Raw genomic sequence first — 21,711 nt, forward strand, 5'->3', positions numbered from 1 at the left:
TGCAACACCCATCATTCCCAGTCAGCATGGCCATTGACCATTATGCTGCCTTCGAGGAATGGAAGTTGTGATTCTCAGGAAGGTAAATTCTGCACCCAAATTCTGCATCCTGTGCTTGCTCAGAATCTTCCTATGTACACCCAACCCTGGATAAGGCGCGCCAATATCCCGTGGAATCGCATCGCCTTCTGTCTTTTGTGTGGATTCAAATCTCCCTTTGTTCATTCAAGTTCCTGCACAGCCGAGGCAAGAAAGAACTGAACATGAGGACAGTTCAGACTGCAAAGGTTGGCTTAAAAGACCAGAATAAAGGGCTATTTTCCATCTGGCAGGAGATCTTCCAGCTCCCAAAGATGCAGAGGTGAGAGCAGAGAGATTTTGTTTGTCTTGCTCAATAAATTGTTTCCAAGCCAAGGGAAACTACTTTCAAGCCACTCCTGCCAAAAACGATGTTGGTACATCTTTCGTATCAAAGCAAGAACAAACATACCCCAGATTTTGAGACTGGAAGAAACGTTGGAAATTAAAGTTGTATTTGCAGAAATAAGTTTTTTATCTATATTCTGTGGAACAGTGTGAGATCTTTGTAAAAATTACACTTGGGAGGCTTTCTTGAACTTTGTTTCTGGGGATTGATTGATCTTTGCCCTCTTCCCTCTTTCTGTTTTAATTTGTTTTTCCAGGCTGGTGACCAAGCGTGTCCAGTACTTGTTACTGGTATTCAAAAAAATTTAAATGGGCCTTCCTAAACTAGCATGCTGTGGGACAACTGCTTGTGTGCTGTGCTGAATAAATGAATAGTGCAGAGACCCACCAAGTAGCCTCTTCTGTTTGAGGCCTGCTGTGCTCTCTGCATGATCTCTCCAGGCTGGCCTGGCCTGGCTTCTGCCTGCTTATCACTGCTGTTACAGACCCAGCAGAGTTGCCTGCCTGCCTCCGTTCCTGAGAGGAGGCAGCACGAGTCACTGGCCTTATGTCCTTCAAATAGGGATGCCTGCTTAGAACAGTGGGTTGCACAGAGAGAGACAGAGACGCTGTGCGTCTCAGAAGGCAATTCTTTCTCTTCCTCACTCTACGCAAGCCTTTTGTGTGGAGATGTACGAGTGGAGAGCACCTCCCCTTCTCATTTGGACAATTGTGCCTCAGCTGCTGAGCATTTGGGGAGCAAAAACCAGTGGCCATGATCCCACACTGGATCTTTAATCCCGTAGAGGTTTTGGCTGTCCGTTTCCTTCCCTTATGCATCCCTGGAGATGGTTGGATGGCCAAATTGATGTGTGTTCTTGTTGTTTACTCGCGTTCATATACCGTTTTCACAGAGGTATCAAAATGACGGCTATAAAACGTAATACCATCAAAACAATCAAGTATAACAATAAATCTTTTAAAGTGCCCAGAGAGCTTCAGCTATTGGGTGGTATAGAAATGTAATAAATGAAAACAACAGAATAATAAAAATGTGAATCCTCATTAAAACTGCACTCTCTGCCATGTGCTACAGACCATAGCTGGGTAGGTCACACTTCAGGGAAAGCCTGTGTGAAGAGCTGAGTTTTAAGAAGACATCCAAACGTCAGAACTGTGGGTGCCCATCTCATGACATCTGGTCAAGCGTTCCAGAGGGTGGGTGCTGCAACACTACATGCGACCATAAGTGCTCCTGAGACATGCATACACATACGCGTGCGCACATACATAAAACCTGCAGTCTGGTGCACCTCTTAATGTCTTGTGTCCCAAATCTCTAAATGCCCTGTTGGTTTTTCCATCATTTCTTTGACTGCCACCCCCACCTACCCCCCAACTATCGGCATAACTCCGTCCTGCATGACCTCTTAACTTGGCACTTCCTTTTCCTGTCCTAGGCAGAGGATAGGAATGGACCCTTCAGTCCCCACCGACCTCCGCACCAGTGGGAGTGATGACCTGTTTGGTGTGGCAGCGGGTAGATCCTCCGTTAATGCCGCCACCCAAAGGTTCCATCACATCCTGCACCTCACCGCATCCTCTGGAGAACATGAAAAGCTTAGCCAGGTACTTCATTTTTTATTTGAACTGGAGGCCTGCAGCCAAGATTTGGATGGTTAATTCAGCCTCTTATGCCTGGAACTCCTTCCCAAAATACCTACCTACCTATTCTCTCTCTCTCTCTCCCTCCCTCCCCCTTTACAGTCCTCTTCAAAACTTGCATTTTCCTTTCTCCTCCTGCTTTTCCCTTTTGTTGTTGTCTTCTCCCATCTGAAATGGAGCTGAAGTGTAGCTGCATTTACTCATATAAACCCCTTGCTACTCTCACCTTCAGCTCTCTGTTTTCTTCCCCACTGTTGACCTTGGACTGTAAGCTTCTTGGGGACAAGGACCCCCTGTCTTCTGGGCTGGAACTCTGCTGATAGTGCTGTACAAATAGCAAGTCATAGTAATAATAAGATCAAAATGCAAAATTCATCCACACCCCACCAGGAAAACAATTCCGCCGATGTCTTTGGCAGGACTTACTGGCAAGTGACCGTTTTTTGCCAATATACAGGCCAGCCCAGCCTTCCCAAGAGCTTGAAACGACTTATTATACTTTAAAGCAGAGGTATATCAAATCATAATTAAACTCAGAATGAAATGTATGGATTTTGAAATTGCACACTGATTCTTGCTTAACCCCATCTTTCAAAAGCTAATTCAGATGACGAAGACCTCTACTGATTCTGAAAGTGGCTCAGGCTCTGATTCTGGTAAATTTCCTGGGGTTGAAAAGCCATAGACTGCAGTCCACAAAAGTTTATGCCATAATACACTTATTTAATCATCAAGATGCTGCAAGACTTTGTAGGACAGACTAACATGGCGACCCCTTTAGAAGCTTCTATGGGGCAGTCACAGAGAATGCCTGATAGTGCGGTGGCTGGGGGTTGTACTTGGGCCAAAACCATGGGTCGACATTTGATTCCACTTCCCTTGCAGGGCTTATATGACAACTTCCTAAACATGAAGGTGAAGGATTCCAGCTTTGGCTCAATCTGCCTGGCCTTGGAATGGCTGGGCTTCTCGGATCTATTGAACAGGACAATCATGCATGGCCAGAATTTCCAGCTCATGCGATACTTGCCCTTCCTCCCGGTCTCTTTCCACTTGCTCTTCGCTGCTTCCAGTGTTCCCAGACTGGCCTATCCCAACAGCCAGCACGAGGCATGTATCCAGAGAAAACGGTCAGGGGCGGGGATGTGGGTGGGTGGGGAAGCAGGACTGTGCTCAGTGTTGGACATCTTTCTTTGTGTGCCCGCATGTAAGATGACTAGTAGCATTCCCAGTACCTCATGAACTGGAGACATGCCTTGCATTTCTCACCAGGGTTCTTTGCTTTGGCTTCATTACCTCCTTGGCCTTTGATCTACCAGTTTGCAAAATACCTGTGCAGGGGAGGAATCTTCGCTCCCTGGTAGAGCAGCTGCTTGGCACATTTCATCCATTAACGTTTAATGGTCCCACGTTTAATCCCTGGCATCTCCTTGTAGGGCTGACAGAGACCCTTCCCTGAAACCCTGGAGAGCCATGGCTGCCCATTAGTGTAGGCAATATCGGGCTAGATGACAAATAGTCTAACCTGTTAGAAGGCAGCTGCCCATTTCAGTTTTACTAGCCAAACTGACCTTCCATGTCTCTCCCATAAGTTGCACTGACTGTCAGCATTCTAGATCATGGTGATAAAGTACTCTTGGAGACTTAAGAACATAAGAAGAGCAGTGCTGGATCAGACCAAGGGTCCATCTTGTCCAGCATTCTCCCTGTGGGAGACCCACAAGTAGGACATGAGTGCAGTAACAACTTCCTCCAGTATTGGAGGTAAGATACATCCACCATGACTAGTAGCCATTGATAGCCTTATCTTCCAGGAATTTGTCCAACCCCCTTTTAAAGCCATCCAAATTGGTGGCCATCGCTGCATCTTGTGGTAGGAAATTCCATAGTTTCACTATGCGCTGTATGAAGAAGTCATTCCTCTTATCTGTCCTGAACCTCCCACCAGTCAGCTTCATGGGAGGACCCCAGTGGGTTCTTGTATTATGGGAGAGGGAGAAAAATGTCATCGTATCTTCTTTCTCCATGCCATGCGTAATTTTGTACACCTCTATCACATCTCCCCGTACTTGCTTTTTTCTCAGCTAAACTGTCGCAGATGTTGTAATCTTTCCTCATAGGGGAATTGCTCCAGCCCCTTGATCATTTTGGTTGCCTTTTTCTGACTTGGTGTCTCACGGGTTCCATCTCCTTTAGGCCCTGACGAAACTGACCCAGATGCAGAACCTTGTGGCGTCCATGATATCCGGGGTCACGCCCACCTCCCGCAGCCGCACTGGGCCCCAGTCCCTCGTCCTGGAGGCTCTTGGCCTCCTCTTGGAGATTATCTCGCCAAAGCTGAGACCGGTAAGGGATTCCTCGTGGGCAGCGGGTGGGAGCGGGGCTGTCAGTTCTTGGTTTTCCTTTTGTGGGACAGCAACCAGCAGGACTGGACCAGCTGTGCAGGCAACGTGAGTGGCTGTTGGGGTGCCAGTGAAGGAACGCGTGGCTCACGAGGGTGCCCTGAGCCATGCACATTCCAGGAGTTGCACCCCAGCGGCTTCAGCAAGAGGCTATATGGTCTTGGGCTCTGTCACTGAAGACAGCATGGTGCAGTCCCTTAGAATGATAAGATATTTTGTGCCACTCTTCTCTTAAGGCCTACGTTGCACTGAGATGGTAAGTCTGTGTCTGGGCTGTACCAGTGCAGACTGCAGGCGGGGCTCACTGGACGGTATTCAAAAAATAAAAGATCCCTGCTCAAAGAAAACCAGCATGTCAGGGGGAAGAATTGCAGGGTAGCCTTCTCCCTGACATGCTAGTCCTCTACGTGCATGGCTTTTAAATTTTGTATGGTAGAGCATTCAGTCAAGTAAGCCCTCGCCTGCACCGAAGTGGTCCAGCCCAGACACAAGCTTGCCATCTCAGTACGCTGTGGGTCTTAAGACCGTCTGAAGTGGTGCAGCCCGTCTGAATGACAACTAGACCTAAAGCATTCCTCATGTCAGGCTGCGTATCAAGACTGTCTGGAAATTTCTGCTGGTCAACAGTGTCTCACGAGTGCATGATGACCACGCCTGAGCACCCTCACTGGCCTGTAGCATTCTAGTTACTGCTTAGTATGCTGGGCAAGACCCAAAGGCCTGAACGGCCGCATCCTCCCTTGCAGGATGCCCAGGAGAAGGTTGCAGTTGAAAGGGAAGTAGATGCCTGATCCTTTCCTTAAAGTCATCTGTGCCAGTGGCCTTCCCCACAGCATGTGACAATTAATCCTTCTGTTGCCCGTCTTCCATTTTGAATTCTGCAGCTTATCTGGTTTTTCCAGACCCGGTCCTTTGATTCTCTTTTTTCTTTTGGTGCCCTTTGCCCTCTTCTGCAATGTAAACGTGCTTGTTTTCAAGTCCCCTCCTTCGCTTACTCTTTCTCTTCAGTGTTCCCTATTTTGCGTTCTCCTTCCACTTTTCACTTGCTGAACTCCTCCTGATACTTCTCATTGCTTGCCTTCTTGACCCTCTTCTCCCTGGTGGCTTCCTAAAGATTATAAGCCTGTGAGCAGACCCTGTCGTACTAACACTGTAACGCCCTTGTAATCTCTCAGTGATAGAGAAGAACCTTCATGGCTAGCTGACGATGCCCTTTGGGACCTACCAGGCCTGCAGAGCGTGTGCCCCCCCCCCCTCCAATCAGAGGTGCAGAACGTCACACTCAGGAGCCAAATCCGGCCCACCTGGGGGCCAAATCTGGATTTGGGGTTCCCCAGACTGCCACACCCCCTTCCCCGATCGCCAGGCATTTGGTGGTTTCCCAGCATTTGCGGAGTTTCACCCCATTCTCAAAGGTGTAGCTTGCCCGGTGCAATCTTGTTCGTAAGCCTTCAGAACGCTGGGCCTGTGTCACTCATCAGCTGCTGCTTTCATTTGCCTCGTGAGGATTGGCTGACCGTTCCTGACACAGCGAGTGAAGGACGTCCTCTCATCCCGGGTGGACCGATAGTCCTGGCCCTTCTGTCCGAGCTTTACCTCAGATGGCCTTCCTGTAATACAAGGCCAAAGGGGACAGTTATGCAAGCCATCCTGGCAGGAGTGTATCTTCCAGAATGACCTGAAGCGAGAAAATTAATTTTGTGGATGAGATCTGTGCAGGAAATACAACAACCGATTTCCTTTCCTTCCCTCCCCGCTTTGCTTTTGGTCCCCAAACTCGTTTGGTGTTGACATTCAGTGCCCTTCAGGTCAGGGTATGTGCGTGGCTGGTCACTGCTCGCTCTTGTGATCTAAGCACATCGTTTGGGGGTGTTGAAGTTGAATATCCCTTCGCCCACCAGATTGGAAAGTGGCATGGGCAGCAATGAGTTCTGTCTGTCTTTGCAGCATGGGGCTTGGCTCGCTTGCTGGAGTGGTCTGGAGCTCTTGGCTCTGTGGGCAGTTCGTGTACTGTTTGGTTGAAACTCACTGTCAGTGGCAAAAGATAGCTGAGTGATTTGATTTGATGTATGCCCTGCCGTCCCACCAAGGAAGTGTTGGTCAAGGCGGCTAACAATAATAAGAACCAAAATTTAAAATAAAAAATTAGTTCAAACAATCATAAAACAAATTTAAAAATAACAATAAAAGAATAAAGACAGCCCCTAATCTGCATCTGATGGGTGATGTAAAGAGAACATTTTACATGGCTGGGTGAGACAGATGGTCAGGTTACTTGGCCATGTCTCTGGGGAGGATAGGAGTTGTAGTCCTGACACATCTGAAGGGCACTGGGTGGGTTTGGGAAGGCTGCTCTGGAGTGAGAGAGCTTCTCACCAGATGGTTCAGGCGTCTGTATAGGCTCCGTGACCAGCTTACTGTGTCTCTGCATCATGAGTTACCACTTGATCAAAGTGCATGTGCAGACAAACATTTTTCCTACTTGGCTGCAAGACCCCAGGTGAAAGTGCGCGCTCCAGAATAGTTTGGCCGTCTGTGTGGGACTTCTGTAACATCCTGCCAAAGGTAACATCTTTCCAACGTCCACCGGCGAGGAGCTGGTTGGGATGATGCAGCGTTCCCCAACCTGATGCCCTCCAGATGTGTTGGACTTCCGCTCTTAGTAGCTGGCTGGGAGATACTGGGAGTTGTAGTCCAACACATCTGGAGGGCACCAGGTTGGGAAAGGCGGCTTTATACTGATTCTCCACTCCTTGTGATGGGGAACAGGAGTAACAGTGCATCTTTCCTCACTAGCCAGCCAGCAGGCCTGCCCCATCTCTGGCGCCACCGACCGTTCATGCAGGGACGTTGTTCCAGCAGGGCCCTCCGTGCAGAGGTGCATTTAAACACAGGCGATTTCCCAGCTAGAATCCAGGAATCAGTCATTCATTCGGTCTGAGCCTTGGTGTGTTGGGCTGTATGCGTTGGGATGTTGCGCTCCTGCGTGAACTGCTGGTGCCACCAGAGGCGGGATGGCTGTGCCCGTTGGGCGGACAGGTAAGGTGCACTCTCATTCCCCGGCACACGTAGGGAGGGGAGTGATCCAATCCAAGGAGAGCTCTCATTCCTCGGCACACACAGGGAGGGGAGTGATCCAATCCAAGGAGAACTTTCTTCCCTGGAGTTCTGATCAGATGAAATGGGGTGGCACGATTGACCTCGCTGCTTAGTCTGATGACATGGACAGATGATTTTCCAAGCGGTTTCGAGTGTATCAAGGTCAGGGAAACAATTGAGTTAGAGCCAGGGTTAGCCTTCCGTTGAGGGAAGGGCTCCATTCACAGAAGGTGCTTCTGCCTGGTTTTCAGGGATCTCCCCTTCACCTGAACCACAGCTCACTCCAGCACTCTGTGTAGCATTTTCAGGGGCTGGAGGGGCTGCTGTGGGGAGGACAGGAGGGGGACGTTTGCTTCCATCAGCCCAGTTTGTGCCTTCTTGGTCCAGCCCATCGTCTTTGTTAAGCCAGCCGGCCGTAATACATTTGTTAAGCCAGCCGGCCGTAATACATTGCCAAGTGTTCCCCTGAGTTCTAGTAGCAGGAGGAAGGGAGAGAGAGAGAGAGAGACGCCTGCGTACTTCCTTCACGCCGTTCATCGTTTTCAGGTAAACACCCAGCTGTACAGCCGGAAAGAGAAGCAGCAGTTGGCAGAGCTGATCACCACCATGCTGGCATATAATCTGACATACCACCAGGAGCGGACCCCCGACGGGCAGTACGTCTACAAGCTTGACCCGTGAGTGCCCCCCACTCTTCTCACACACGCCCCTGTGCAGGAGGCAGACTTCTTGCAACCCCTGGCTGGGAGGCGATTCCACACTGCTCGTGCCTGGCAGCCGATGGTGTAAGCTGGCCTTCCCCAACTTGGTGGCACGTGCTGGCTGGGGCTGATAGGAGTTGTAGTCCAACACATCTGGAGGCCTCCAGGTTGGGGAAGGTGAGTGTGAACCACCTCCCTTGACAAACATTGCCATTTTCATTTCCCATGAAAATCGTGGAAACAAATCTTCTGTTAGCGGCGTTTGATCTCTTGCGTTCCGCGCATGCAGTTCATTGATTAATGTTGCTGTCACCGGGACCTGGTCAGACACTGTGCAGGAGGACAAGGTGCTAGAATCCTAAAGGGGTAAAGTAGACTGTGCCACTTTAGATTACTGAAGAAATTTGGGGGGGGGGGGGGCATTTCTGAATGCGCTCATATGTTTGGGACCAAATTACCGCAAGGATGGCTCACCCATATCAGCCTGCCTGCACATTAAGATCAGCAAGAGAGGTCCTTCTCGTTTGCCCACCTGTGAGAGCAGGCAGGTGGGCAGCCACACATGTGAGGGCCTTCTCTGCAGTGGCCCCACGCCTCTGGAATAAGTTGCCATCAGGAGTCCGCCATGCTCCAACATGGCAAGCTTTCAGGAAAGCCTTGAAAACATATTATTTCACTCTGGCCTTCTCCTGATATGATTGTTTTTGTTGCTGTTTTTGGTGTTGGGTTTATTGCTGGTTTCTATTGTACTCTTACTGTTTTTATTGTGTTTTTTATCATTTTTAATATCATACCAATTTTATGTGTTTTATTGCTGTGCCCCGCTTTAGGAGGGCTTCTGCCCTGAAAGGCAGCCAAGAAATATCTTAAATAAATAAATAATATGTAAATTCCTGTAAGTGGAAAACAGACAGCAGGAAAACAACTGGGCTGGAAACTTTTCCTCTTGATTGGCTAGTTTTCTGTTTGCAGGGAGTTTTATGTAGGGGAGCATTCAAAAGTGGCATCCCACAGCTGTATTCTGAAGTAGTAGAGTCTATTGCAACTCCTTGATTCTGCTAGGTGGGCTAGACCCGGCCTGTGTTGACCATACATGTGTGAATCAGCCCAAATAATAGTGGCTACTCAATGGAGTGGTGGACCAAGGCAATATCTTGTGCAGTTTTCTCCTTACTGTAAGGAGGGATGCCCCAGGTTTGGTTTTGCTGTCCTAGTTTTGAGTCTCTGTCCCAGTTTTGCGATTCCTAGTTGGTGCTTGGGAGGCCAGTGCAGCTGTGAACCGTCCAGAAAGCTTCAGCTGTTGGGTGCTATAGAAATGTAATAATTACATTAAAATAAATAAAATAAGCTGTGTGCTGTATGCCCACATGATCTAGGACAAGGGCGGCCAGAAGATAGATCAGGATGCACTGGTAGATCTCTGGGTGATTTACAGTAGATCTCTGAGGTTTTCTGACTCCCAGTACTTTGACAAGTAAAATTGCAAGAAAAAGAAGCCTGTGTCATGGCTGGCCTTGTGCTTATTGCCTCTCTCTTCCTCATGTGTAATATAGGAATACTAATAGGTTGCTTATGATGAGGTCTTTGCTCAGCTCTACTGGTTTTAGACTGTTGTGTCTGTGTCCCTGATCTCCCCTTACTCCCATGTAGATTTGTATATACTGTATCCCTGTGCATGGTTTGCGGGGGCAGGAGATGATTGACTGCACACTGTGCCATCATTCCAGGCCTGGCTCTGGTTGTTAGACCGTAACGTTCTAGTAAGAGACAAAATAGATCCGCAAGTCTGACATCTGCCGACCCCTGTGGTAGGAGTCGTGCCCCAGCATCCCGCGCAGGAAAGGGCAACTAAAATGATCAAGGGGCTGGAACATCTCCCCTACGAGAGAAGGTTTCAACAGCTGGGATTGTTTAGCTTGGAAAAAAGGAGGGCAGGGGGAGACATGATGGACATGTGCAGAATTATCCCTGGTTTGGAGAATATGGACAGGGAGACATTTCTCTCCCTCTCTCAAAATACTAGAACCCAAAGGGGTCATCCTATGAAGCTGACTGGTGGGACATTCAGGACAGATAAAAGGAAGGACTTTGTCACACAGCACATAGTTAAACTATGGCATTTGCTACCACAAGACGCAGCAATTGCTACCAAATTGGATGGCTTTAAAAGGGGATTAGGCAAAGGCCTGGAGGAGAAGGCTATTGATGGCTACTCATCCTGATGGCTATAAGTGACCTCCAGTATAAGATTCAGTGTGCCTATGTACTCCAGTTGCTGGGGAACATAGGCAGGAGGGTGCTGTTGCACTCACGTCCTTCTTGCAGGCTTCCCATGGGCAGCTGGTTGGCCCCTGTGTGAACAGAATGCTGGACTAGATGGACCCTCGGGCTGATCCAGCAGGGCTCTTCCTATGTTCTTACGTTCTTATTCAGCATTGGGAGGGATCCTAGGATGCATTTCTCAAATCCTGCCAGGTAGGAGGTGAAATGCTGGGAAGGCACACCCAGTGGCAGAGCACACCTGCTTTGCTTACCGAAGGTCCTCAGTTCAATCCCCAGCATCTCCAGGCAGGGCTAGAAAAGCTCCTGCATGAAACCCTGAAGAGCTGCTACCAGTCAGTGTTGACAATACTGGACTGGACTAGATGGACCCAGGGTCTGACCCAGTACAAGGCGCCTGGAAGGGCTGTAGCTGAGTGGCAGACAGTTAAAAGGTTTTCCATTAGCAAAAACCTTGGAGACCTGTTGCCTGTCCGAGTAGCCCATACCAGGCTGGATAGACAGACGGCCTGACCAGAGTTATTCATTACTTGTTAGTTAGCTAAAAGATTTATACCTTGCCTTTTAGGGAAAACCCTCCCCAAGAGTGTTGGTGAAGGCGCCAAAACGTCTCAACCAGCCCTACTTACCAGACAGGCAGAGATGCGGGGGGGGGGGGGAAGGGGGCTGCAGCAGCGACCCTTTGGCCGGAAGCGCTTTGTGTCCCCGGCTTTGAAGATGAGCCATCAGGCCACGGGTGGCCCTCTTGGGTTGCTCTTCGGAGCAGGCCTCTCCCTCCCTTTTGTGTCGTTTCCAGGACCAATGTGTAACTCCGTGCTGGGGGTGTCGGGGAATCAAGTTCTGCTTTATAGCAGTCCAGATGCTGCTGCCAAGACAAGTGGAGTTCTGCAACCTGCGACAAGATGCGAAAGGCAGAGCAGTGCTGCTTATTTTATTCCAGTTTTGCTGGTCATGAGACGAGCAAAGATGCTAAAGCCATCCATTGGAAATCTTCCTCAGTAATCCTCTCCTTGACTGTGAGTTTTCAGCAGACATGGCCCACAGGCTTTCCAGCATATCTTTGCAGCCATGAGGACAAGAAACTTTGTACAAATTGAAACAGATTCCAAGAAGCAGGATTCTGTGCTCTAAATCATATTCCGCACCTTTCCTGTAGAATCATGGCCTACACGCAATGCTGCTACTTGCCATATATTCTGTTATGTTTTATGGCCAGGCATGAGAGAGCCTGTGCTTCTGAGCCGAAATCTCATTACCGATCCGAAGAGATTAGCAGGTTTTGTAGAAAATTGCTGAGACGCAACATTTAATCGCTTTCTGCTTTTTTGACTTTGGATGCCTCTGACATTAGCACCTGCAAAACCCAGGTAGTTCCTAGCTGCATGTCTCTTCCTCCTTTTTTCATTTTTCATTTTTAAGTGGTTTTTACAAAGTTCTTTTGTCAGGTAGTCTTTTCAGAAAAAAACAGATGCCACCTCTTGCTGGGGTTATTAGCCACCCCATGTGACAAGAGATAATCAGGGCAGGAGAGAGACTCAAGGATTCAGCTAAGCTCTCTTATCGCTTGGCCAAAATATCTGGAAAGGCACGTGCCGTTTTTGGCCCTCCCTGAACAGATGGTGAAAATATCCTCTTCAGCTTCTTGGCATGTTGACTTTAAACACATCACTTTTCCCTCCCACCCCCACACCCCATGATCCCCATTACTTCCGCTTCACTCACTTAATCAGGCTTGATCCTCTTTGACTTTCCCCAGTGTGTCTTGTCTCTTCCTATGGACACCGGCATGCACATATGCCTGTGTATCTGTCGGTTCTTTTCATGGTACTCCTAGGTAGTTTGGAGGAGCATTCTGGGGTCACGTTATCCGTTCCCCTTTCACTTACATCCTGTTTCTTATAGCAAAAGCATAATAAGGAAGGTGGCCCTTATCAGGCCTATAAATTGCTCTGATCACCTGGGCCAAGTAAAAATCGCCTTTCGTTTACTTGGGAGTCATGATTACAGATCTCAGTTGGCTTTTCGGTTAGTCTCCAAAGGCTAACGTCGGTATGTGTGGGTAGACAAGGTAGTAAGAATGTTTGTGGACTCGTACATTTTGCCGACTTGCTCGCAGAGCTGGCCTGCTAGAATAATGGTGAATATGGGGAATCTTAGAGCATCGTGTTGGTAATGTCTTCCCAGCCCACAGCCCGGGTCGTTGTTAGACCAGGAGGGAAGGGCCGTAGCTCAGTGGTGTAGAGCCAGCACCAAGGCAAGCTCTCCTGCTGCCGCACTGCCCCGCCCCGCACCCATGCGCCGCCGCCCGCCCTTTCGCTCGCTCTGAGGATCCTCTCAGAGCAGGCCAGCGGGCAGGCTCTCCAGGGACAGTCGCCTGGGATACCCCTCCCACAGTGCCTGGCTCTGAGGAATGGCCCAGCCCTGGTCACCACATCAAAAGCAACAACTTGTAGCATGTTGATAGACTAAACGGGCCGGGGGCGGGGGGATTAACTTCTAATGTGCAGCAGCCCGGTCGCTTGGAGGCAATTCGTAACTCATTTCAGGCAATCGGGCAGAATGGCTGATCAGAAATATTCACCCTCATGCCAAAAATAAGCCGGATTCCTAAGGAGTTGAGTTCGTTTGCCTTCAAATAAGCCGGATTCCTAAGGAGTTGAGTTCGTTTGCCTTCTGCTCTACCTGTCCTGCTGGGAGACTGGGCGGTGTGCTCCCTTGCCCTTCATCCTTCATGAGAATCTGTCTTTGAACCCGTGCATCTGTATTCTTCAGTGCCTGACCTCACCCTGTTACATTTTTTTTAAAGCAAGAAACATGGCTGTCCGTTCTGCAAAATTGTGCCCAAGGTTAATACTGCCGGAAATGTTATTTCGCTCCAAATCCCTTACGTTCATTCAAAGGGCTTAGCGGTTTTCGTGTTTGTGCCGCAGCTTCCACTCTCTTTCTTTGGTTCTCCCATCCCAGTCTCCTTGGTATCACTGAACTGCTGCCTCTTTCCAGGAATATATTACAGTTTCAGAGATCCCCTCCCTTCCTCTTGATTCTCCATCCCCTTGCCTTTAGAAGTGTGGATTTTTCCCCTCCTGGGAGGAACAGCAGGAAGGACCTCCCGTTTGAAGTCTTCGCCCACCACCTCCTCCGAGTCTCTGCTGGGCTTGAGCCTCTAGCTGACCTCGTGCGAGGCCAAGATTGCTGGCCTTAACCAGATTACAGGAGGGAGAACAGCTGCCGTTTGGCTTTTGACAGAAAGGCGTGAAGACGTGTCCGGTGCTGTCTTGCCCAGCAGGCTGCTAGGATGCCGCCCGGCCCGCTGCTCCTATGTTTCAAGCTCGCTGTTGGGAGACTCTCTTCATTACTGACTGGGGGGTGCCGTTGGTCATAGCCCTGCTCCTGCTCGGTTTAATCTATCTCTTCATTTACCTGCCGGCCAGTCTCCAGCAGTCCTCGGCAGACGACGTGGTGAGGAATTTAACCGAGAAGTATGGCTACAACGGTTTGGGCTTCGTCAAACAGTGAGGGTTTCGTGAGCAGTCACCCCTTTGTCTGGAGAAGGCTGAAGTGTTCTGGAGACCAACCCTTCACGTCATACCATGACTCATTTGATGTTGCGGAATGGCAGATGTAGATGTGAATACAACTGCCAAAAACCTTGCCTCCGTTTTTGGAAAGAAAAAGGTATCCCGAGAGAGCACTTCAGGCAGTGTTTCCTTGGAGCAAACGCATCTTTGCTCAGGCAGAGGAGTCAAGGCTTCCTCTTCCAGCTGGCTGGCCCTAGGGGCAAGACGGGGTGCCTCACTGTGCCATCGCCTGTGTTTTGCAAAGCTGAGATAGTCTTGCCCAGCCCAAGGAAAAGGTGCAGCATTTGGGTAGCTCGCTGAAGAAGGAACGCTGCGCGTTCTCTGTGAGAACAATTGTGTGAGTTTACTTCAGGATGCTCCTGCAGTTGGGTGGCTGGTTTCGCCAAGAGAGCCAGCAGTAGTCCAAAGACCAGCCTGTGGAAAAGTCGACTCTCTTCATCTGTGCGAGGCATGCAGCCGCGTGAAAAGACGCAGCAAGATCACCTGCACCGGAGAGCTCGGCTTTTCCTCTTCGTGGAGGGAGCGCTCCCCCTCCCCCCTCCCCTTTCCAAAGCTTTGCAACGGCAAATGCAGGCTGTGGTTTGCATGCACTGTCTGGAGCCACGAGGATTTTGTCTTATTAATGCATAATAATAATATTGATTAATGCATCAACAATGCTGTGGTTAGGGCAGTGTTCCCCAAATAGCTACAGGACAGTTCCCTTTTCCTGAGTTAAAATTGAATTCTTTAGTCCTGGAAGGCTTTACTTTTTAGAATGTACGTGTTACCTGCCAGAAGATCACCCTGTGTTTCTTTGTGAGTCTTTTCATCTGGACAGGCCCTCTGATTAGAAGGAAAATAAATAATACCCCTCTGAAAAATTATTTGAAGGAGGCAGGCCCAGAGCACTGACTCATGCAGAGGTTCCCGGCAGACTCCTCAGAGAGGTGATCACGCTGTTTGGAAGTGACTGCATGATCCAGTCACACGCAGTACCAAATTCCCTGCCCCCAGTAGAGATTGATTAGGAGGGGGTAAGGTTCAGAGGGAGGGGTCCTTTGGGCTTACAGGGGCCTCTTCAGTTATTTAATTGACTTCTTTGTCGTGGCACACAAGTTTGCAGACTACTGGATTAAAGTGCTGCTGCTTCTTCTGCTCCCTGCCTGCATCCCTCTTGGCTTGCTGATGTGGCATGCCCACCGTCTCTCTTTCATATACACCCAGAGGTAACATGGGGTGAAATGACAGCCCAGAAAGAAATGTGGGTTTCGTCTTGCTTAGCCCAAATTAATTATCTAATATTTGGTTAATATCTGGCACATCCAGCTTCTGTCCCTGTAGTGGTTTTAACCATTTCTTGCTGTTTAATGAGTATTAGGATCAGGATCTAAGAATCTATGTTTGCTTGCTTGCTTTTTATTTATTAAACACCCCAGTGGCAAGTTTCTATCCCTCAGGATGTGCAGGTAATCAGAAAAATCCTGGACAAAATGGGTCTGAAAAAGTTACCTCGTGTGTCATGAATAGCTTACCTGCCCTTTCTAGGCAAAGGTAGATGCCCCCAAAGCCCCAAATTCATGGTTAGGTGTGAGCTCTTCAGTAGGTCTGATTTTCTGGTGCCCACTGCTTCCAAGGGCCCCTGCCCCACCCCTAAGTTTCCCTCTTTCCCTTATTCATTTCTGCGCTTTCCCAGCCTCCTCTCCATTGATCCTCAAAATATTGGGTTCAGTACAAGCCCCCAGATGTGCAACTGTAAGTAGAGGGCAGCTTTTGAATGTGCGTGTGTTTTGCGCAGGGTAGGATCAGCCTTGATAGATCTGTTTAAGTGTGCCATGAATGCTTGGGTCCTCTCTGCAGAGAGGGTACACTCCAGAGCAAGCTTGTGGTTTGGCTATCGATTTGCCAGATGTCTCTAGAGACCTGGCTAGAGTCCATAGGTGAGAGCTGGTCCATCCTGATTGGATCTGGATCAGAACCTGTCAGGCATAAAGGCAGTAGCCCTCCCGGTCCAAACACAGTCCTTGCCCCTGAACATACAGCCTGGTCAGCCGCTAATCTTTAACAAGGGCCGTATTCGGAGCTGGGCGACCCTTGACTTGCCCCAGCACTACCTGGGCGAAGGGCTTTTTTTTAACCCTTTCTCTCCAGGTTGAACAGCAGCGGAAGATTTGGCAGAGCACTTCCTGTTTAGCGCCTCGGTTGCCAGCTGCCTCTGCTGTGTCTTGCGCGCAGGAGCAGACAGCCACAGTGCTTCTCTTCTGCTTGCGCTGCAGGGGAAAGGGCCCACAAGCCTGTTGCCTGGGTCTCAACTCAGGAGAAAATGGCCGAAGTGTGTATTGGGGAGATCTTTACGCAATGCTGGCAGGGTATCTGGTCATTACTGTATATAAAGTAATATACGTTGCGTCTACTCTCGCCCTGCGCTTGTACTGTAGTCTGCTGCTCGTATTGCACAAGATCGCTGAGTCGAAGGCTGCCCTGTTATACCACCCACATCTTATATTGGACATACTGAACTTCTGCTAAAGCAGATGGAACCTGAGGGTGACCGTCTGGATGGATTACATAGTTAAGCGATTTCTCACTGGTCATTGTACAACATGCCATAGTCATTTCAATGTGTGTTACTTTCTTTGCTCTGTGTCTTTGTCAGTTTACTTGTGTAGATGATTTCCTGGGACTTTTCTGGTTAGGGACATAAAACATACCCTTCGAGGCTCTGCCCTTCCGTAACACTCCTTACCTCAGCTGTATTGGGCTGCAGCTCCAACGTATCTGGGAGGTACCATGTTGGGCAAGGCTGACTTAACCTGGTACAGTGGTCTGTTTTAGTTTTTCTCTTGTTTGCATTGATTTGAAAACATTTTAAAAAGTTGCTTGACTTTTGCTGTGTGAAAAACAAGACGTGTTTGTGAAAGGTAACCTTGTGCATCTCAACTGGCTGATGGGGCCAGCCTCAGAAATGTCATAGGTGTCACAAACTCTGAAAGTAAATGTGGCCATAAGAACGCAAGAGCTGTGTTGGATCAGACCAAGACTCCATTTCGTCCAGCATTCTGTTTCCACAGCGACCCACCGGGTCCCTCAGTGGGAAGCTGAAAGCAGGACACGAATGCAAAAGCTCCCTCTTGCTTGTGTTCCCCACCAAATAGTGTACATAGACTCACTGCCTCTGACACTGGAGGTAGCATTTAGCCATCGGGACTAGTAGCCACGGATGGCCTTCTCCTCCAGGAATTAGTCCAGTCCCCTTTTAATGCCATCTAAACTGGTGGCTTTCACAACATCTTCTGCTAGCGAATTCTGTAGCTTAACTATGCCCTGTGTTCCAAACTGAGACAAGGTAGGCAATGCCAGTTATTCACCAGATACTTGGTAGGGATATTTTGCCTTCCATGATCTGTGGCATCAGTACTGAGTAGTCAAATGTGATACTTGATTCTCGATATTTGATCAGACGAACACTAGACATTGTAGACCGCTTAGAAGCATTTATATTGCTACTTACCATACCCAAATAATGAGAGAAGCTAACAAGTGTGCATTATTTGAATTTAGTGTAAAACTGAAACAAAGTTTCAAACCCAGTGAACTTTAAAATCTCAAAATTCAGGTTTTGATTTTGAAATTTGACATCTGAATTTGGGAATCAAAATTCCAAATCATCCTGTCTTTGGCCGCAAGAAGTTGATATTAAAATTAACTAAATTCTATAGCAAGTCAGCTGTTGGATACTGTCTTATACATGTTGGTATCCAGCTGCACACGAGCTCTACGCGATTGTCAAATACTGACTGCCATATGAAAATTAGGTTCTGACTTTGCCCCAGTGGACAAGAGAGTGTAACCAAGACTGACCCAAGGCTATGTAAAAGTTCAGTATATTTAAAACATATTTTAAAACTCAAGCAGGAAAACAGTGAATGCCCTTCAACTTTTAAAACAAATGAAAACATGCCACACAGGCACTCTTAATATATGAATGTTTTATAGAGAAAAGTAAATGTAAAAGAACATCACATGCAGAAGTAAAATGTGAAACATGTAATGATTACAGAAAAAATACATTTGTACCCATGAATCATAAAGGCGTGTGACTGTTACATGCAAAGATTACACCGTGCAAAGTAAACTGCAGTTTAACTCTTGCTGAGGCCTATTAGAAAATTATATTAGAGCATTAAATGAAATAGCTATGGCTTACAAAAGTTCTAGTAGGCCAAACTAGCAATAGTTTAAACAGTTACTTAGCTCCACCTAAACTCCCACCACTCCAAACTACTTAAATGCAATTTTTAAAGTTTCCAACTATATAGTGCTGTAGTTCAAACCTTTAAGGAAAAGAAGGGAGGAATGGAAAACTACATCAGCCTATCCTAAGCAGAGATCTGAAGAACAGGTTCCTGTGGGCCCAGGTGAAGATTGGAGGTGACCTCTTCCAAGGTATAGGACTCAGCAAAGTCCAGAGAGGAAAATTAATCCAAGTAGGAAGTGGAGAAAATGTTTTAAAATGGGGGAAATGGTGAAGCGTCAGCCTCACCAGTGGGTAAAATGAAATGGGTTCTGGATCGGTGAATGATATACTGGGCAGGCAGAAACCTGCAAAAACAGTTTTCTATAGTTTTAGGCAGCTGATGTTACCCTAAGTATTATCAAGGCACATGAGATCACTCCAGACTCATGGAGCTGCTAGCTGCGGGCAGTAATGAACTCAACTTTTTCCCAGACCAGTCCATTGTTCCACAACTTGACCACTGCTTTGTCAGCATGATTGTTTGGATCTCAGACTCCAGGCAGCAAGAATTTTATTCTCTCCAGGAAAGAAAACCAAAGCTTGTGAACCAAAGATTTACTCTTTGACTTCCTTATAAGCCCTTTGTTCCAGCACATGAATCCAAAAAGGGGCCTGTTGTGTAACACCATAAGTCAGACACAGTCAAAATCTGACAGCTGCTGGATATCATCTTTCAAATAATTTAGTGCGGACTGTAGATTCTTTGGGAATCTAATGCTGGTGGTGAATATCAGATATTTGCTGCATGTCAGTACACCCCAGAGGATATTTCAAAAATATTAGCCATCCAAATTCACAGATGAAAGTGTTGAGGAGCATTTCCATCTCCAAACTTAATTTCGGTGTTAAAAATCCACCCTTGGAAATGGTACTTTCTCATGAGACTTTTTGTGTTCAAGGGTTGAATGATGAAATGGAGCATTTCTCAGGATTTCCTTCCAGCTTGCTTGGCACATTCAGGAAGTGATGGCCCTGGCATGGAAGGAGATATGCCCTCTTTTTATTCCCATTTGCTGTATGGAAAATGGTTTCCTTCCAAGTATCTGCTTGGAACTATTGGAGACTAATAAACTGGTAGTGTTCAACCAAGCTGGCTTGTGAGTGTCTGTGTCTCATTTAATTCCACCAGTCATGCATTGGTTAGCATCCTTGCGCTTTCCTTCATTCAAATTTTAAATGGTTTTACAGTAAACATTTGGGGTTCTCAAACTTGCAAGTTTGAAAATCTAGACAAGTTAGGAATAAACTTGATGTTCTTGGCATCTTATTATATTATTTTTGGGGATGTTCTCCCCCTCACCCCTCCGTTTTGTATACATGGAATACTTCCAAGCATCCCAATAGCTGGTGGGAAGGAAGTGTCAGCAATAGGGTTCTGGCAAGTAGTTAAAGTTTAGCAAGCCGTCATTGCAAGCTTTTGGGAAAGACCTGTTTTCTTTGCCCTTTCCTGGACTGTTCTTGGTTTTTGGCTGTGGTTGTGTTTTAGATGTTAGTATTGGCTGTGCTGGATGCTTGCTGCTGATGCTTATTAATTTTATTATTTTTTGCAGTTTTATTATTGCATAGGACTAAACAGTTTATATAATAAACTGCCTTGGGAGGGCTTTTGTCCTTAAAGGTGGCAAAGAATTATTTAAAATTAACTAAAGTGATGACTGGGGCATTGGTCACACGGATGTGGGGCTGGGAGCGGCTGTGTGGTGTTGGCAAGGAAGTTTTGAAAGCTGGAAATCTGGGACAACAGAATGTCATACCTTAGATTGAACAAACCAGCCAAAATGTTGGCTGTCTAGTTTTCCATATAGATTTTGGGGTGGGGTGAGGTGTTGCAGGTCACTTTTAATCGTTGTTGTCTGCCCTTTGAGAATTGGGGAGGGGCAGAGAATAGCACTTGTTTTTAAAAGGCTTTTCTTTGCACAAAGGGAAACAATTTGTTTTCGTTTTTATTTGGTGTGTCCCACCTCCGCACCCCAAAGGTTCATAGATCTACTAAGTTGCAAAAAAACAACAACCAAAAGCTTTTGCAAATTTAGCAGCTCTGTAGCGGTACCATCATATTTTGCAACATCAAGTTTGGTTGAATCAGTGTGTGTGTGTGTGAGAGAGAGAGAGAGAGCGTGTTTAGTTTTTGGTATTGTTTTGCTTTTTTATAATTCTGCTGCCCTGATCTGTTCTGTTGGAAACACTAGAAATATGGAAGAAGTTTGTAGGTTCCCAGATCTCCCGGCTCGGAAACCGCTGACTTACCAGGCAAAGCAACTCATCGCAAGAGAAATTGAAATGGAGAAGATGAGGCGGAGAGAAGCCATGTTTCAGGCCCAGAACTCCGGGCAGGTGAGCAGCATGGCAGCTCCCATAGGACTCAGCGGAGAGTATTTTTGGAGCAAGTGGGTCAAAGAACTAGGTCTAGACATGCGGTCTAGAAATACACTGCTCTCTCTTTCACTCACACACCACCTACCTCCAACTTTAGACATGGAAATGGGGTGGATAAATTCAAAGCATCCATCCACAAATACAGGCAGGGCCAAAATAGACATTACTCTAAATGTTTGTCTAGCATTCTTACCCTAAGTGTAGGTGCAGGGCCCCTGATCTAAATCAGGACCCTAGAAGGGCGTCTAAGATCCAGATTGGGAGACCTACACCTACTCGAAAGGAAAAATGAAAGGAATACATAACACATGTAAAGTAATGCCTGCTTTGTCTCTCAGAGTGGAGGAAGGGGTGTTTCAGCAGTTTACTGCTGAGGCAAAATGCCCCCCCCCCGCAATTTCACTGCCCCCTTTGCATGCAATGAAATGGGGGGTGGGTTGGCTGTGGCAGACAGCGGGCAGAGGCCAGCTGAACCTCTGTCTTGGGTGCTGGCAGCTGACATGTTTCCCCCCCCCAGAAAGACTCTTTATCATCCATGTAGTGTCATTCTGAGGGCAGTCCTGAGGCAAAAACGTGGCTGCCAGCCACCAAGAGGAGCACTCAGCACAGTCTGTGCTTTGGCCAAAAACAGGTGAGCCCAGGGTGGTGATTCTGGAGCACCTTTTGCTCACTGCCAGATGTCAAGGCTAAGGTTTGCTATAGCGGACGTTTGTCACAGCAGTATCAGATGTTTGTCTCACCGTCTCAGCTGGAGAGCCAGTTAGGAAGCCGTGTGGGCCACGCTCCCACAAGAGCTTCAACTTGTTCCCAGCTGGGTACGTACTAAAAGCGATGGAACATCAGTGGTTTTACATCAGTTGTTTTAAAGCAGTGTTCCAGACAGGTCTGAGGCTCTTTAGAAGCGTATCAGGTGTTCCTCAACAAAAGGC

General features: G+C 47.7%; 1 protein-coding gene across 5 annotated transcripts in view; it reads left to right on the plus strand.

Annotated features, from left to right (window-relative positions):
• The window catches only part of CHTF18 (chromosome transmission fidelity factor 18), a 53,057-nt gene that overhangs the window by 23,611 nt on the left and 7,735 nt on the right, over positions 1-21,711 (plus strand). For 2 of the 5 annotated variants that reach the window (XM_084818978.1, XM_084818979.1), the window contains exons 14-19: positions 231-361; positions 1,866-2,034; positions 2,956-3,180; positions 4,267-4,416; positions 8,118-8,248; positions 20,596-20,740. In XM_084818978.1, coding sequence (XP_084675104.1) covers positions 231-361; positions 1,866-2,034; positions 2,956-3,180; positions 4,267-4,416; positions 8,118-8,248; positions 20,596-20,740 — 951 coding nt within the window. Of the gene's footprint in view, positions 1-230; positions 362-1,865; positions 2,035-2,955; positions 3,181-4,266; positions 4,417-8,117; positions 8,249-20,595; positions 20,741-21,323; positions 21,515-21,711 lie in introns of those variants that run through there. The other 3 variants (XR_014785616.1, XM_084818982.1, XM_084818980.1) reach the window with 2 other exon arrangements.

The sequence above is a fragment of the Heloderma suspectum genome, chromosome 12 (assembly GCF_057233095.1).
Source record: "Heloderma suspectum isolate Gila_16-S chromosome 12, 16-S_ref, whole genome shotgun sequence".
Taxonomy (NCBI): Eukaryota; Metazoa; Chordata; class Lepidosauria; order Squamata; family Helodermatidae; genus Heloderma; species Heloderma suspectum.